Source organism: Schistocerca serialis, chromosome 1 (genome assembly GCF_023864345.2).
Source record: "Schistocerca serialis cubense isolate TAMUIC-IGC-003099 chromosome 1, iqSchSeri2.2, whole genome shotgun sequence".
Taxonomy (NCBI): domain Eukaryota; kingdom Metazoa; phylum Arthropoda; class Insecta; order Orthoptera; family Acrididae; genus Schistocerca; species Schistocerca serialis.
The window spans coordinates 899,515,688-899,533,026 of NC_064638.1; the positions used below are offsets into that span (position 1 = coordinate 899,515,688).

At 35.9% G+C, this 17,339-nt stretch overlaps 1 protein-coding gene across 1 annotated transcript in view; it reads right to left on the bottom strand.

Moving 5' to 3' along the window:
- Positions 1-17,339, bottom strand: part of LOC126444898 (uncharacterized) — a 697,169-nt gene that overhangs the window by 133,303 nt on the left and 546,527 nt on the right. The window contains exon 15 of the mRNA XM_050090969.1: positions 1,511-1,787. Within this exon, the coding sequence (XP_049946926.1) occupies positions 1,511-1,787 (277 nt within the window). The remainder of the gene's footprint in view (positions 1-1,510; positions 1,788-17,339) is intronic.

Below are 17,339 nucleotides of genomic sequence, written 5' to 3' on the forward strand. Positions count from 1 at the left end.
TATCATTGCAGAAATTTGTCATAGTACAGACAAAGAGCAAGAACATCCAGAATCTAATGAGTCAGATGCTGTGGCTTTAATCACTGATGTGTTTTGTAATGATACTTTGCAAGCTGATGCAGAGGAATAGCTAACAGAAGGTGGTGTTGCTGCTGTTACCAATGAAGAACATGTAGATGATAATCTCATTGACCTTCTCTTGCAACATGAGCAAGAGGATACAGATAATGATGAAAAGAAAGAGGGGTGCAGCAAAGGGCCCATTCGAGACTGCCATCAAATATTTTGAATAACAGTCAACTGCTACAGCTATGGACACATTGTGGGCAAAGATGTGCCAAGTCAAGTTTTAGAAACTGAAACAAAAAAGAACATGTTACACTTCTTTAAATAGATTTTCAGTGTTTACAATTTTCTGTTATCCTTTCTCTTTATTAGAAATGTAATTTTTTACTTAATTTTGATATATTTCATCATTTTCAGCTATGTAAATGCCTTGTTTCATTCTCTTCTTACTATCCAACCTTTTTAGCATTCCAACCGCTGCACAGTCTAAAAAGTGGCGAATAATCAAGGCTCTACTATACCGGAAACTTTTACTTACCATGTATCAGCATTATTGAGAAGCCTAGATCTGTGATATAAAAGATCACAACAGCATCATTAGGAAAGATCAAATCATTTCATTTTGTTATGATGAACATGTTTCTTCTTCTATTTTCTAATCAAAATCACATGAATATTATGCTTAAACAATAAAATTGTTTTGCTAATAACAATATTTTCACTTTTTCACAGTATTCCTTCCTTTAATTTTTCAGAATAGATATCTTTTGCTTAGATATTTCAGATACATACTGTTCTTCTCTTGTAGTCCTTTATCTTGGACAGATTCAGTTAAATTTTTAGACATTTATATGAGGAGATAAAAAGTTATGGTTTTTATTTATAAACACATTTTTCAGTTACTATAATATTTATATATTTTAATTTTAGTTTTTGGTTCTACAAGCCATACAACTTCAAAAAAGTAAACTTTTGAGAAGTTACAAAAAAATTTCAAATACAAATATTCAACACAATATTAGAACAATTTTTCTCAACTTTGAGGTCATCCACCCCAGTGTTTCAAGAATGTCACTCCACAAAATTTTGTCAAGTAAGGGTTAAGGTACTGTCTCTTAGGTCCTTTACTTTGTTAATAAGTGCTTTGCCTATCAACACATTCATGATGTTTTTATATTGTGATAACGTCTACAAAAATTGTTGGATGAATTGATTAGTTGAGGGCTTAAATACTGAAAAATGATAATTTTGGTTTCATCTAGCTAATTGACACTTATGACAAGATGAAGATGTTAGATTAATCTGAAAGTTTCAAAGGCGATTTCCTACTGTAAATTGATATTTGCACTTACCTGCAATGATTTGATGAACAAGAGTTACACAAATAAAAAATTAAATCTGTGAACAGAAGTGGCAGGAACTTTGTACATAGAAATAACAATACCTTTAAGTTTTTGGTTTTCAGATTTAAGGGCTTCAAGTTCATCTTGTAAGGCCTTTGTTGCATCATCACCACTTTCATATGCCTTTAATTTGTCTTCCAGAATTTTGTTCTTTTCTATATAATCTTTTAGTTCATTTTCAAGTTTCTCTTTTTCTGACAGAAGTTGCTTAATTTGTTCTGTCAGAGATTCTATTTCCTTACTAAGGTCTGGTTTCTCACCAGCTTCTTTTGATGCACTTTCCAATTTCTTCATCTGTTCTGCTTTTTCTTCAACTTCCTGCACAACAGACAATACTTGATAGAACATCATATCTTCAAACAAAAGACATAAGAATGCAAACAGTTGTCTGCCTTCTCGAAATATTCACCAGGAAGACTACAGGCATTATACATTTTACTTGGAGCACAGAGGCAGGTGCTGACATAAGTAGTATTTCATAAGAAATCCTTTATCACAACAAGCATTTGGAGATAATTCTGTTCAAAATCACCTTCAAACTCTGTTGGCCTATTTAGCCTTAAAGGACAAAAGAGTGGTTGCTAGTGATTTTAAGATATATTTTTTCGAATATCTCTTCACGTAAAAATTTATTTTGATTGGTAGTATTATCACAGAGCTAAATTTCTACTCTAAACTTACCAGGTAGGGTAGCTAATTGCCCTAAAATGGTCATTGATAACACCTTGACAAAAAATTAAAATGGGCTCTCAGACCATGACATTTTGTTCATTATTTGAAATTTTAATACTAATCCAAGTATAAAATCTACTAAAAATTCAGTATGGTGGTCAGAAAGCCAAAAATAGATTATTTGTGGAAGTTCATCACAGACATGAGGAGAAGTGATGTATACAATGCTCATGACATGAATGCAAAATACAAAAACGTTTTTTAATAAGATCCTTACCTTCTTTGAAAGCAGTCACCCCCCCCCCCCCCCTTCTCACTCTCCAAAAGAACCACAGATTAAAACAAATTTTTAAAAAACGTTAAATACCCAAGCAGCAAAAACATCTTGTAAGACAAAATACAGAGGGTATCTCTCACTCAGAAAGAACTGTGATGTTGATGCTATAGCTCAACAAAAGCATTGTGCGTGATATTGATAACAGTAATACCAATGTCAAAGCATATGTATTAGAAGTAAAATATGTCAAAGCAGACAGCAAAATAAAGATGAAAAGGGATGTAGGAAGAGGGAGATTGGTTGAACCAGAGATAAAGAGGTGCAGAGAGCATTAAATGTAAATGATACTTTGGCAACAGATGTATCACTGTTACAAAACTCTATAACAAGCAAGTCATAACTGTTACTCAAATAATGATTGCTGCGAGGTTCATCAGATGCAGCCTTTGCTTATCTCTTGTCACCCATTACAAATAATTTCAACAACAGTTTGTATCTTGAGGGCCTCAGTGTGATATGTGTCTTGCAGAGACATTATAAACAGAAATTTGCATTTCTCTGCTTATAATTTTGGTAATGTGAGGATGACCCTCACTACAACTGTTGAAGTAATGGAAACTATAAAATCCTTATGAACATGAGTGGTTACTATAAAATAACTAAAGAAATTCATTAAAGGCTGTTGTTTAAGTGTGTTCTCAATCTGTGAAGTTTAATTTTCATTTCTCCTCTCTTTCCAGGCACTTTACTTTTCTTGCATATGTGTGAAACCAGTCATTTACCACTAGAATACTTCCTGGTTAGCTGAAGTATGCTGATGTAAATCCACTATAGAAGAAAGGGGATAGAGAAACACCATCAAACTTCAATGTTACTTCACTTTTCCAGAATCCTCAAAAAATTTATAGATGATACACAGGCAACTTCTTAACTATCTGACTTCATAAAACATGTTTTCAAAGTCACAGTTTGTATTTCTAAAGCCTCCTGATACCAAGAAGGCGGTTTACCCATATAGCAAGAAGGTACAGTATTACTGAGCTACTGCCATATTCTCCAAATTTTCAAATGCTTTTAACTCTGTAAGTGAGCATATCACTTTCAGTAAATTACAATATTGTAATGTAATAAGAAACAATAGAAAATGGCTTTATTCATGTCTCCTGACATTACACAAAGGTGTCTGTAGGAAAGAATCCTGTTATTAAACTATCAGTCATTATCCAACTCAGAGCTAATGAATAAGTTTCTGTTTTAGAATCCTTATTTTTTTCTTGGATATGTTAATGGCCTGCTATCAGTTAACATTAGCAGATACCAAGTTTGTTTTATTTACAAATGATTCAAAAATTTCAGTAAATGCTAAATGAAGTATAGTTGTAGAAATATTGGTTAATATAAGTTTTGTGAACATTAATAATGTTTCATAGCTAGTTCTTTGTCACTAAACTTTGAAAGGACACACTGAGCTGCTGAAACAATCTGAATATTGTCAGACACAGGTGATATAAAAATAAGAACTCTGGCATTAATTGTTTACTTTTTTTCCATAATGTCATTTGGTATCATATTTTGTGGCAACACATCAGACTGAGCTAGAGTCTTCCCAGTCCAAAAGTGTGAAAATGAATTATTTGTGGTCTGAACTCAAAACCCACCTACAGAATGTTGTGTGACAAGATATTGGAAGTTTTATGTTGCTGTACATGCCATCCAAGCACTTACAGGTTAAAGTCTTGGTGATAATATAATGTACATTATTGCAATGAAATATGCATTGAAATAACTTTGTTTGTTAGTTGCAGTAATATGTGAAACATACTTACTTACAGATCTCATTTAATTTCTGTTTCAAGTTGAGTACACAAGCAGCACATTATGATGTCAGTATTTTCAATGCAGCAGCTACAGATGATCAGCCAGCCACCACCACATTTACGCAACAGTCAGCAGTTGCAACAAGACCTTATCATTCAATGTTGCCAATGGTGCCATTGCATTAATCAAAATTGAACTGTTATACTCAGAATAACTAAATGTCTGTCACATATCACTTAGTATGTCATGTTGAAACTGGTTACAGCTTTCTCAGCTATAGTCGGAAATACATGAACTTATTTCTTACATGTGATATTTCTCTTTGCACATCTGAAGTAAATAAATGATGTTACATGTGGTATATTTACATGTAAATGATATTACATCACATTAGAAGATGTAAATTGTTTTCTTCAAATGAGTGACATTGGGCAATACAGAGCTAAACATATAAAATCAATTTTATGATGAGTGATCATTTTATTGAAAGGAATACTTATATGAACAAGCCTATGAAATGCTCAAACTAAATGTCTGAAAAATTTCAGAAGTGTTCTTGAAGAGAAAAATGGAATCATTCAAACCATTTACATAACAGATTAAAGGGAGTCTTCTTTACAGTTCCAATGATTTAACAATAGTTAATTCACTACATTATTTAGAGAAGATGTAGATGAGGATGTTCCAGACTAAATAATGGAGACTGTAAATAGTGTGACTCTATACTTTATTACTAAGTGGACACACATCATGGAGTATGTGTAAACCTCAGAAGCTTGCAATGGACCAGCTCTAAGACTGTCCTGTGGCAGAGATGGAAGAGGAGGGGAGAGGGGAGACTGCTGCAGAGACATCGTCTTCAGCAGGTGAATGTGATCAGCCGTATCATGGCTGGCTGCTACACAGTGGCACACTTAAACTGTTTCTCACTGTGTTGAGTGAGATAAGAGTGAATAATCAGTGCTAGTAAAAAAAATATGGTTTTGTGTGAAGTGAGGTTGTAGCCAGTAAGGTCATCTGAAACAGGTGGCAGGGTTGACAAGTGGTGAAGGCTGAAGTAAGGGAAGCAATAGGTCACAGCAGTGCATGTCACTTGCTCCAGGGGCAAATGCTGGATCTGAGCAAGATTTTTAGCAGCCATGACCATGAGAACATGAGAACCTCATCTGCAGAAAATGTGGGAGTGATGGAATTTGGATCAACATCCTATGAGTGTCTGTATCCTCAGGAGAATTTACCTGGGTGTGTGCCATTATGGACACATTGCCACATTGCTCATCTTGGTGTCCCTCCCTGACAAGAATATCATAGATTAGTCTGCGTGAGTTCTCTTCAGGTCAGAACTGGTGGAAGTCCACTCCCTCTATAATTTTGTAGTCATTCAGGTCAACATGCGGAATGCATCTATGAGGTTAACGCTACTTCCAAGCATGTTAGTGGCAATGAACAGGGTCCAACTCACTTTAAGTCTGTTAGCTGTAATAACAGTCAGTTTGTTATGCAGTGTGCAGATGTGCAGTGTATTGCGTAACTTTGTGGATGATCTGCACCAGTCCTATATCTGTAGGCAGTTGGGATGACTCTGTGAAGTCAGCCAGGTGATGATTGGTTCTCCATAAAGGAGGTCCACCAGAGATGCATGGAGATCTTTATAAGCTGAACCTAAACCTAAAACAACTCACAGCAGTGTGAAGATATTCATTGATGGAGTAGAAGGAGTTGACCAACAGGAAGTTCTTTAATTCACTCTGAAACTGATCTTTATCACTTATAAGACCTTTGGTATGCTCTGGTAACTTATTGATTATGTGAGTAGCCAAGCACCAGTTTATTACTTTGTAGATGCTAAGCTGTTGTATGAAATCCTGAACATCACTAAAGTGACTGTTTGGTAAAAATTGCTGACTCAAATTGACTACCCTGATTTGTCATTATTGTGGCAGGGCAGCCAAATCAGGAAATCCATAGACTGACATACACTTTCGTAGTAGTTTCAGCAGTGATGTCTGGAATTGGTATAGCCTTGATCCAGATTGTTAGTCTGTTGATCGTTGAAAGAATACATTGATAACCAGTTGAAATGGGGAGAAGTATGATGAGGTCTAAGTGAATGTGCTGAAAATGGTCCTTACAAACAGAGTAACAGCCACACTGTGGTCATGCATGTCATCCTATTTTAGCGAATTGGCAACCTTAAAATGATAATGGTCAAAATTTACAGTCTTCCTGGCATTTAGCTGTATGAAGGAGCATGTGACAAGCTTCATTGTAAGTTAGATCCCAGGTTGTGAGAGCCCAAGTAAGTTACAAAAAATTGCTAACCTCATGGTTAGTGAGACTAGTAGATGAAGGCAGTTTTGTGAGATAATGCATAGTACTTGTATTGAAGAGTGGTGTTCAATGTACAATGCTGTTGTGTTTTCATGGAGGAGTTTGTGTAATTGTGTGTTCTGAATTAGCACTGTTGCAAGACTATCAAAATCAGGATCTACTGAGAGAACATTGATCTGTGAAAGGAAATCAGCCATTACACTGTCCATTCTGTGAAGCTGTCAGACATCTGTTGTAAATTGCACGATGTGCCAGTATGGCAGCTGTGTTAGGTCGGTGTCTACGATAAAAATTTATTGTGCCAAGAAATTGACTTAATTCACAAAAGGTCTGTGGCTGTGGTAGGTGACCAATGAGTTTGGCACATTATGGTGTAAGCCACAAACCATCATGACCAAGCAAATGGATGGGGTAGGTAAGCTCAGATTGTCTCAGCTGACACTTATAATCGTTGATGGCAATGCCAAGTCTTTGTAAACCATCAAAAACTAGTTTGAGATGCTCATCATATTCATTTTGGGAAGCAGAAGAGGCTAAAATATCATTCAAGAAAGTGTTTCAGAAGGGAAATTTGAAAAGAAACACTGTCTACAATCATACCCCAAGTCTGTGCTGCATTTTAACTCAATGTAGCATATAAAGGAACTCATAAAGTCTGAAAAGGATGATGACAGCTGTCTTTGGAACTTCTTCTGGGTTCATAAGGATCTAAAAATGTGCTATCTTACAATATGACACATTGATACCCTGCCAAATAATGTACAAAGTCTTGAATATTCACAACAGGATAACTATCTGGTTTCATGTGGGAGTTAAGAACTTGATAGTCACCACACAGTCTATAGGTGTTGTCTTTCATTGGTGTAAGCCAGGCAGGGGAGGCCCAAGGACTAACAGAATGTCTAATAAGGCCAGCTGGCAATTGACTCCTCTACAACCAATTTGGCTTGATGAAGTTTGTATGGAGCTAACCTACATGCCCTGACATGGACTGACAAACCTGGAGCAGTATTTGTTTTATGGCTTCTTCCATTACTAACAGCATACTGTCTGAACTGCTTGCATGAACCTGGTGGGGTAAACATACACAACAATTCCATGGGCTCCAAAACAATTATGCATTTGACTGACCCCTGCTGTTAAGGCTATTGCAGATTGCTCTGATGGTGTGTGAGTATCTGCTGCTGGATGTCCTGTATCTGCTGATTCATTTGTGATGAGATAGCCATAATGCTGAGGGTGCTCCCAAGTAAGTATGTGCAGTGATGAGCTTGCCCCTCAATGTATGAATCTTTTCACATATAGTGTGATTCTTCACATAGGCAAAGCACTTCTTTCCAGTTTCTGAAGTATTGCTGAGTAATTTGATGCAGTTCCAGCAGTGATGGCAAACAGTCTTGTTGTATATTCTGACAATGTTTGTATGTGTCAATGGAATTGACAGTCTGCAAGCTGGGTCCATAGTCATTGGATTCATGAGGGAAGGTGTAGTACCAATGATTCCAGTCTCAAGATGTCTGCTACTATGACGTAGTAGAATTCCACGAGCCAAATTGGCAGAGGGATAAAAATGTGGTAAAAAGTCAGCCTCCAATAGTGGATCATTGATGTAAGTGATGAAAATTTGCCAGGAGAATGCGTCTTCTAAGCCAAAATCCAAGGTTCGAGGTGTTGTTTCATACACTGCAGCATGTGAAACGTTTGCTGCATGAACATCAAATGCAGATAAAGTTTTCCTGTTAGTGGTAGTTCATGTGGGATGATGCTTATGTCTTATCCAGTGCCATTGAGAAAATGTAGGTTGCAAGAGAGATACAGGATATGAAGTCTGCTGCAAGATGATGGCGTGCAATGAGATTGTTTCACATCTCAAGGTACTTGGTGATCTGAAGTGCTGCAATGATGCAGAGCACCTATGGTGGATCTTTCATTCTGTTTGTGTGCTTGCAGGGTTCAGGATTGTGGGGTTCATATATCACTGCTGTTGCTTGAATGGCGACAATGGAGGAGATCTCTTGTGACAGCCATAGTATAGAAGGAAACTCAATAACGTATAAGTCACTACTGTGTTGTATTTGCTTGTCTCCAGTTCTAAGGTTGTGAGAAGGCTCCAGGTTAAATAATGGAGATCACAACTACTGCGAATTTACACTTCATTACTAGGCACAGAACATACAAACACAACAAAAACTCACAGCAGACCAGCTCAAAGCTTATCCAGTGTTGGAGACATAGCATTGGCCAAAAAGTTTCATCATGCTGTATCACATGACAACTGCTAGGTCTCCACAATTATTTCAAACCAAGAAAAATATTGTTTCCTATATTCTGGAAGAAGTTATTGTTCTGAGTACATTAAAAACAAGAAAATGAAATCTTCAGGCAACTGAGCATAGCATATCACCAGTATGTTAATAAACATCACAATGTTAAGTTAATGTAACATACCTTTTCAGTATTAATGATTTTTTATGGAAAACAACTTCATTCTGTACTGTGTACTCATTAATTATGGTGGTGTCTGCTATAATGTGTACTAACTGGAAAGCATATCATTCTTATTGCTTGATTCACCTTCCACTGATCCAAATTAGTAGAACACTCCCAAATCAGTAGAGTACTTACAATATGAAAATCGGTGTTTGTCAACTTACAGTGAGTGTATGTTAATGTTTTTTCTCCATCAAATGGACAGGAGGTAGATACTGTGCAATGAATATATTGTTTACTGGCACTCACAAATGAAAGTGAATTGGCAGCAGCACAATACCTATTCTTCAGTTAAAAGTGCAAAAGTTATGTTGCAGCAAACATTAATAAATGTTTTTAGGTCATACAAAATAATATGCTATTATATATTATGTTGAAACTACACTCATTTGATTCTACATCTACATTTACATACATACTCTCCAAGCCACTGTATGGTACTTTGCAGAGGGTACCTCATACTACTGCTAGTCATTTCCTTTCCTGCTCCACTCACAAGCAGAGCTACAGAAAACTGACTGTCTGCATTTCTTCATATGAGCCCTATTTCTCTTATCATATCTTCATGGTCCTTATGTAATATAAACATTGGAGGCAGTGGACTTGTTCTGCTGTCAGTTTCAAATTTTGGTTCTCTAAATTTTCTCAGTAGTGTTTTGTGAAATGAATATTGTTTTCCCTCCAGTGATTCCTTGAGATCATGAAGCATCTCCATAACACTCACATATTGATCAAACCTGCTGGTAACAAATCTAGCAGCCTGGCTCTGAACTGATACAATGTCTTCCTTTAACTGGACCTGGTGAGGATGACGAACACATGAGCAGTGCTCAAGAATGAGTTTCACTAGTGTTCTATAAGCAATCTCCTTTATAGATTAGCTGCACTTTTCTAAAATTCTCATAATGAACTGAAGTGGACTATTTGCCTTCTATATTACTGTCCTTATGTGCTCATTCCATTTCATACTGATTTATGTTACGCCAAGACATGTAATCAATATGACTGTGCCAAGGAGCACACTATTAATGCTGTATTCAAAAAATTACAGGACTGTTTTTCCTACTCAGCTGCTTTAAATTACATTTTTTCTACACTTAAACAATGTGCCATTCATCACACCAACTAGAAATTTTGTCCAAGTCATCTTGTATCACCCTACAGTCACTCAGTAACAACACATTCCTGTTTCTGTCTTCCTTTAACACTATGATGTTAAAGTTGCATCAAAGAAGTAATACTCTTCACTTTTCAGGGAAGACATGCACAGGGAAAGAATGAATTAATAAAATTAAGGTTGATTAGTGCTATGGGCTTATAAGTAAGGAGTAGTATAGGAGCTTGGAGGATGTGGTGTGGAGGTTGGTGTAATGAGCTAGAGTTAGAGGTATGATGTGGAAGAGTATGTTAAGAAGAGTATCTGAGAAGTCATGTGAAAAGGTGTGGTAGGAAAGGATAGCAATGGAGACAGAATGGTCTTGATATGGGTAAGATTAAGTAGGATTTCATTAAAGTTGATTAGAGGAACATAAGTTTGAACAGAGTTAATTATCTAGGATTGGAATCACTTTATGCTTCACTGCTTGATGATATGGTGTGTGTAGGTGTAACATCAGGGTAAAGTGTCACTACAGACCAACTAAGAATAAGTTTGCAAATTAATGGAGACACATTGATGCTTGATGTTATGAAGAATTCCACTAACAGCTGGTAAAATTGCTGTTTATGAAAACACAATCAGTTTCATGGCCTAAAGCCACATCATCAGGTGCAACCTGTATGGTAAAAAGCTAAGTAGAATGTCACCACATTTTCTGGATATTAAAATTAATAAAAGAATGTCTAACATATACTCCCAACATTAAAGGATCATAGGCATACCCATCACTCCTAAAAAAAAAGTACTACTCAGTGAATATTGTCAACACTTTGGGGGCAAAAGGTAATGAAGACATGCTCCACTCTTTAAAATTTGCCTGAATCAAAAAAACAGATTAGAAAAAATTTTATAGTGAGCAGACACTAAAAGTTTTTAAGAGGAACCAGACTGGTGATAAAAAATTGTCACTATTAACGTATTAGTGGTGACACCAAACAAATTACTATGTCTAGTGTGTTAGGTGGCAGCATCTTACTGTTGTGACAGAAGGGTAACTCAGCACTGGGATAAGCAAAGTGGCTGCACAAACAACAAAGAGAGACTAGTTGGCTGGTGGAACAGAAGCTATCCATGTGAGTAGTGTGGTATCATTTACTTGTGACTAGGAGTGCTGATTTGCTACCTTTACAAGTGAGAATAGCACAGAATTTTATTTTGTACTAATACCTAACTGTATAAACAACCAAAATTAACCAGAATGTTATGGTACTTTAATTCTAATTGATTATTTGACCTGAACTGTGCATCTTCATTTTTACATTTAAAAATTTCTACTTCATCTAATATATTCAAAATATTGCATTTTTCTTTTTTATGAAGTATTTTTAAATTTTCTGAAGGGGTGCTGTGCTCCTCTTCATTGTAAGTGTGCTGTTATGCAGAGCATGGGTTATTTAAGTTAAGGTGTTCCTGAAACCTTATTCAAAATGATGTACCAGCTTGCCCTATATATATGTCTTAGGGCAATCATTGCATGTAATGTGGTAGACACCCACAGCTTTTTGCTTGTGTCTGAGTTTTCTGCCTGGGTCTGAAAATGTAAAACACACAGGAATCATGTTTGTAGTTTTCATAAATGTGTCAGATTTTTCAGATACTGCACCCAACTATGACAATCTACAAAAAACAGAATTTCCTTTGTCTGCTTGGCTGGTCTAAGCATTATAAAATCTGTCTCTGACCCACTTTGGGAAGGAAGATTTTTCCTTTTTTACATACTTATTTTAATTGTGTTAACAAATCCTAGATTGCGGCCATTTTGATATGCTATATACTGAATAACCTCATCTTCATCCACTCACTGTAGAAGCAGCTGTAGGTGTCTAGCAGCTTTGAAGAAATTGGTAGGCTGAATGTGTCAGATTTTGGTAGGCTGAACATGTCAGATATGCCAATGCATGATAAGTGTGTAATGCTCAAATTGTATGCATAGCAGTGGTCAAGTGTAGAGTACAAATTCTGTGTGTAATCCAGTATTACATCTGTAAATAAATGGCATGACCTACCTCCAACATAACTTGTAACTTATGAGCCTTATAAGTAAATTTAATGGTAGCTGAGGCATCTAATGAGGCTTTTATTGCTGCAATTTTCTTGCGATAATTAATAACAAGTTATTATTTTGTAAAGAATATTTTGGATTCCATTTAAACTTTATGTGGGAATAATGTTTAAACTGGTAGTAAAATTGTTAGATTTTATTATATGATTATTTAGTTACTTTTGAAGAATATATGAGTATGCATATTTTGGTTATGATTTGGAGATATGTATCCAATTCTATAGTGAGAAGTGCACCTATATGGACATAAATGTGTTATCCAGCATAGTGAATTTCTACAGCAGTGATGAGGTTGTGCTAAAGGTAAAAAATCAGCAATGTAAACCTTGTGTGTTATGTGGTCAGTACTGATGTGGAGTCAGATCAGGAAACTATAAAAAATAGATAGGTTTTTAATAGGTTGGGAGTTTTCAAACCATATTACACCAAAAGTCACACAATACAGATTTGTGTTGCAAGCTGCCAATGTTCAGATCGCTTCATTAAAAATAGAATGCATCTATCAGCTATCATAATATAAAATATGTTGGACATTAAACCTGATCCCAACTTTCAATTGCCTTTTTTCTGTTCTTTTGATTGACCTTATTGCAAATTCTATTTGTGCAATATTCTATGTCTTTTGCTTGGGTCTTGGTCCTGATCATGTTAACTACATAGCATTTCCACTGATAAGCAATAATTGTACACGACTGTACTTGCATAATTACTGTATGTGGTGCTCTAATTACTGGTTACTTGATCTTTGTTCAGTTATAGATCAGCAGTTTGGTTTCCACAAAAATCCACATTTTACAAAATTTCAGAAGCATTTAATATACGTGACAAAATGTTGTATCTTTGAATTTTGTTTCAGTTTACTGTAAAAATATACTGTAAAGGTTTCTGTGGTGCCACCTCTTTAATTTTTTAAGTTATTAAGTAAAAACAGGTTTTTAGACTAAAATTGAGAAAATCATATAGATTAACTAGCCTTTAGAAATACATTACAATAATAAAACTATAGTGTTATGTTTATGCAAGGCTTAGAGCCTGCTGTGTTGCTGGCATAGACTGTATAGTTTTCTTATTTTTCTTTGATTGAATTTGTATGTTGCTCTGCCCATTGCTCATGTGCAAATCAACACCTGTGCAAACAGTGTATGTAGTCTACAAAACTAGGCCGCAGACTGGGTGTTAAAATTTAATAGAGGAATTCTTTATATAAGATTTGCAGTTTTCTTAAAAAAAAAAAAAAATTAACTGAATTTATATATTCTTATGCATTGGTGGTTGTACTGTTTTGTGCCAAAATCACCTGGCTGCTCTTGCATCATTGACTCTTGAACACACCGACATAGAACTGCTCATGTGAGAAGCAGTCTTCCTCGTCAGTGCCTACCACTTTTAATGACTGGCCCTAAGATTTATTAATCATCAGTGCAAAGATGACTTTCAGGTGGAACAGCAGTTGTTTGAACTCAAATGCAAAGTCAGAAGGTCGAAGCAGTACTCACAGTATGAATATTGGTTCAACCTGAGCACATACAGTAAGCAAGGTGGCCTCAATAATGTCTCTGTAGAGATAGTTACTTGCAGTCTAGTACCACTACAGAGTTCAGCCGGATTAAGTTTGGGCAGTAGTATAATTTCTGTACCAACCTTCGGAGGATCTTGTGAATAGGAAGGCCAGGTGGGTTAACACTACTAAGAAACTCCATCAGATAGTGAACTGCTTCACCTGTCTGCAACATTGAATCAATATAACCATATTCTATTTGTAACCCTCAAAAGTAATTACATAGTATGTCACTAATAACAGCAGCTTTCTTGTTCTTTGGTGTTAGTATGGCCCGTTCACAAAGCCAGTCCATGGTCTTCATTTTCATTGTTGAAATATTGGGATACATTCTATCTATTAGTTCGTTTATGGCTGTGATTTCTGTGGCTGGATGGGCTTACCTATTTTCAGTAGAAGCTCAAAAAACCTTACAGCAGACATATTGCCCCTTACGTGGACTATCATGTTTTTCTTTAGAGACAGTTTTTTTAAATAGGGCCACAGATGTGAGGACTTTATGCATGCCTTAACCTCATCAGCTCTAGTTCCTCTAGGTGTGACAAGAAGAGTCTGCCAAAAGTCCCCTGACAGCAGCACAGTGTCTCTACCCGTCCTATGATCATCACCTCTGATTTCTTTCAAGGTTCTGTTAAGTGCTTCAAATCAGCCTTTGTGGACCATGATAATATCAACCCATAGGGTTAATTTACATTGACGGAGAAATTGACCTACAATACTCTGCCTAGAGATATTGCATACATGCATTTCAACTTTAATGAGGTAGACTGGGAGTTTAAATGGCAGTGTGAGCTGCTTTACCACCTTCCAAAATTGCAGCAGCAATGTCAGATGATGCCACACCTAAAGCAATGCCCAAGTCAGTTATTAGTTTCGGTAGAAGCAAATTTATTATTAAAGTCTTCTCAGAGTATCCAAGAAAAATAACTGACTCAAACCCGATTCAGTACTATTTAACACCTCACGATAAACAGAGAGGTGCTCAGCTGATAGAGAAGTTATGCCATTGGAGACTACTTGCATCAATATATTTGTCTCATAGTTTATTTCCCTCAGATAATCTATATTCTGCATGACTTCTTCACACTGTTGTGGTTCAGGTAAGCCACATTGCGGTAAAGTTTGCCCTCCAAAAGCCAACACTGAATCATCAATCTGTATCAGACATTAATGGTACAAGTTTTCAAAATATTTTCTGCAGTACAATCTAAATTTTTCTCAATTTCATGAATGATATCTTCTGATAAATTATTTTTAAGCTTTTCCAGAGATTCAGTAGGTCAGAGAGTTGACAGACTACTACAGTCACTGTGAATAGCTCTTGTAATTTAAATGGCATAACACAGTGTGGCTTCCTCCAGTGCAGAATCCCAATGCTTTGAACATGGGGTGGTGGATACCAGTTACATTCTTAAGGTCAGAAAAAATATGCTAGACCTTGAACCTCATGTAGCGTTATCTATAGATAGCATTCAATACTGATTGGGTGAACATATAGACTTTTTCAAGAGCATGGCCCTTCATCAATCCTGGCCAGATAGGCACTACCAACCCAGATTTCCTTCATATAAACTTGTTGTTATTCCATACAGAGTATGAAGTGACTTCAAGATGCAAAAGAGTTCTTACAAAATTGCTCAGTTTTGTATGGTTCAAAGAAGGCCAGTAATGTGGTTTGTGATGGGTTGTTGATATTTTCAGTCACATTTTCAGATCTAAAGTAAACATGTTGACCATTATGAAGATGGACAGAAAGACGAGTGACTGTAGGGTATCTCTTAACGAATTGGAAAGAGAAACATTCTCCAAACTGCCTCATAACTGCTGTGTAACAGACCATTCATATAATTGTACCTCATCTTTATGGTTTTCCAACGAAAATTTGGCCTGATCATTACATTTTTATATTTATTTATTTATTTATTTATTTATTCATCCATGGAACAATAAATATTGTATGGATGTTGTCAGATTACAACACGTGAGCACACATACATTTACAATTAAACAGGTTTCTCATATTTTGTGTAGTTTTTATAACTAGTCATACACATATTTATAATTACATAATATTTTGGTGATAATGTCATATGTTGCTAATAATCTACATCTATGTTAAATATTCTTTTACAGTATAACAACTTTTACTTACTAAAAAGGTTTTAAGCTTTTGTCTGAAAGTGAGGGGCTCATTTATTTCTTTAATTTCTTGTGGTAATTTGGTATACAGTTTTATCCCATTATAAAATATACTTTTTTGCGTCTTTGCCTTGTTCTTTCTATCTAGATGGAGGTGGTGACAAGCTCTTACAAATTTATTGAAATAGATTGGATTTGCACTACTTGATGTTAATGTGAGCACTGAAAGCATGTTAAAGTACTAGGTTGTAAGGTACGATGCAACAGTTATCTAGGTTCATATTTTTTTTATTTTTACTTTAAATCCCTCATCATCTGGTGACCTCCTTCAATACTGTGGATACCCCTCTTCACCCATTTGACTGTCTGTAATAAATTTTCTGTGGTACTCTTTGTTGCAGTTGTTTTCTTTCATGCAGGGTAAATTTGGGATTAAACTGCATCATGTTCCATTGATCCTTAACTATATCACATAGAATCTGATCTTTTTCAGGCTCTGGTATTTCACCAAAGTTTATTTTATCCATAATGTCAGGGGTTATGGTTTGTCTTGGTCACAAAAGTATGTAAATATGTGCTAAGCCCCATTGTTGCCACTCCCAGAGATTATAAAACGTTGCACTGGCTGAGCAAATTTCCTTTAGTTAAGAGATGCCGCATTTTCTTAACCTTAAGATGGAATACTCTGGCTATAACATTGTGATGGTCATGAGAATTCTGATGGGAAAATATGCATCTGTAAATTCTGTCCAATTGGGTTATAAGTGAATGTGATAAATAAATTTGAATGGCCATAATGGTGGACATAAGTCAATGCATCCTGAGTGCATTCATGCTTATAACATGGACCAACAGTTGAAGATAATGGTAATTCCACCATCTGACCAATATGAGTAACATTGACATCCAATTCCCCAACAGCATCTTTGACATGTATGTAGTTACCCACCCTCAGTTACCAATAGTTATTTCTAATATAGCTTAGCCTTTCAGTTTCTATTTTAGTGTATGTGTCAACTAAGTATTGCCTGAATAGAGACCTACAGTGCATGAGGTGGTTGTCTTATCTCCTTTCCTAGACATTAAGTGGTAAGAATAGAAATTTGAATAAGAAACAGTCTTTTTGAGTGGCAATTTGGCCTCAACATCTAACTGAGCAAATCTGTAGAGTACCCATTTTCATCACGATAAAACATAACCATCCATCATATGACGGATGGTCTTCCCTGAGACACTGCAACCATCTATCAGGGCTCTGAATAAAGATGTCTCATTGCTACTATTGTCAACCAACAATCATCAACACCATCTCAGTTTCTGTGGTTGCATTACAGTGAATAGGATAAGCATCACTGGGTTTTCAT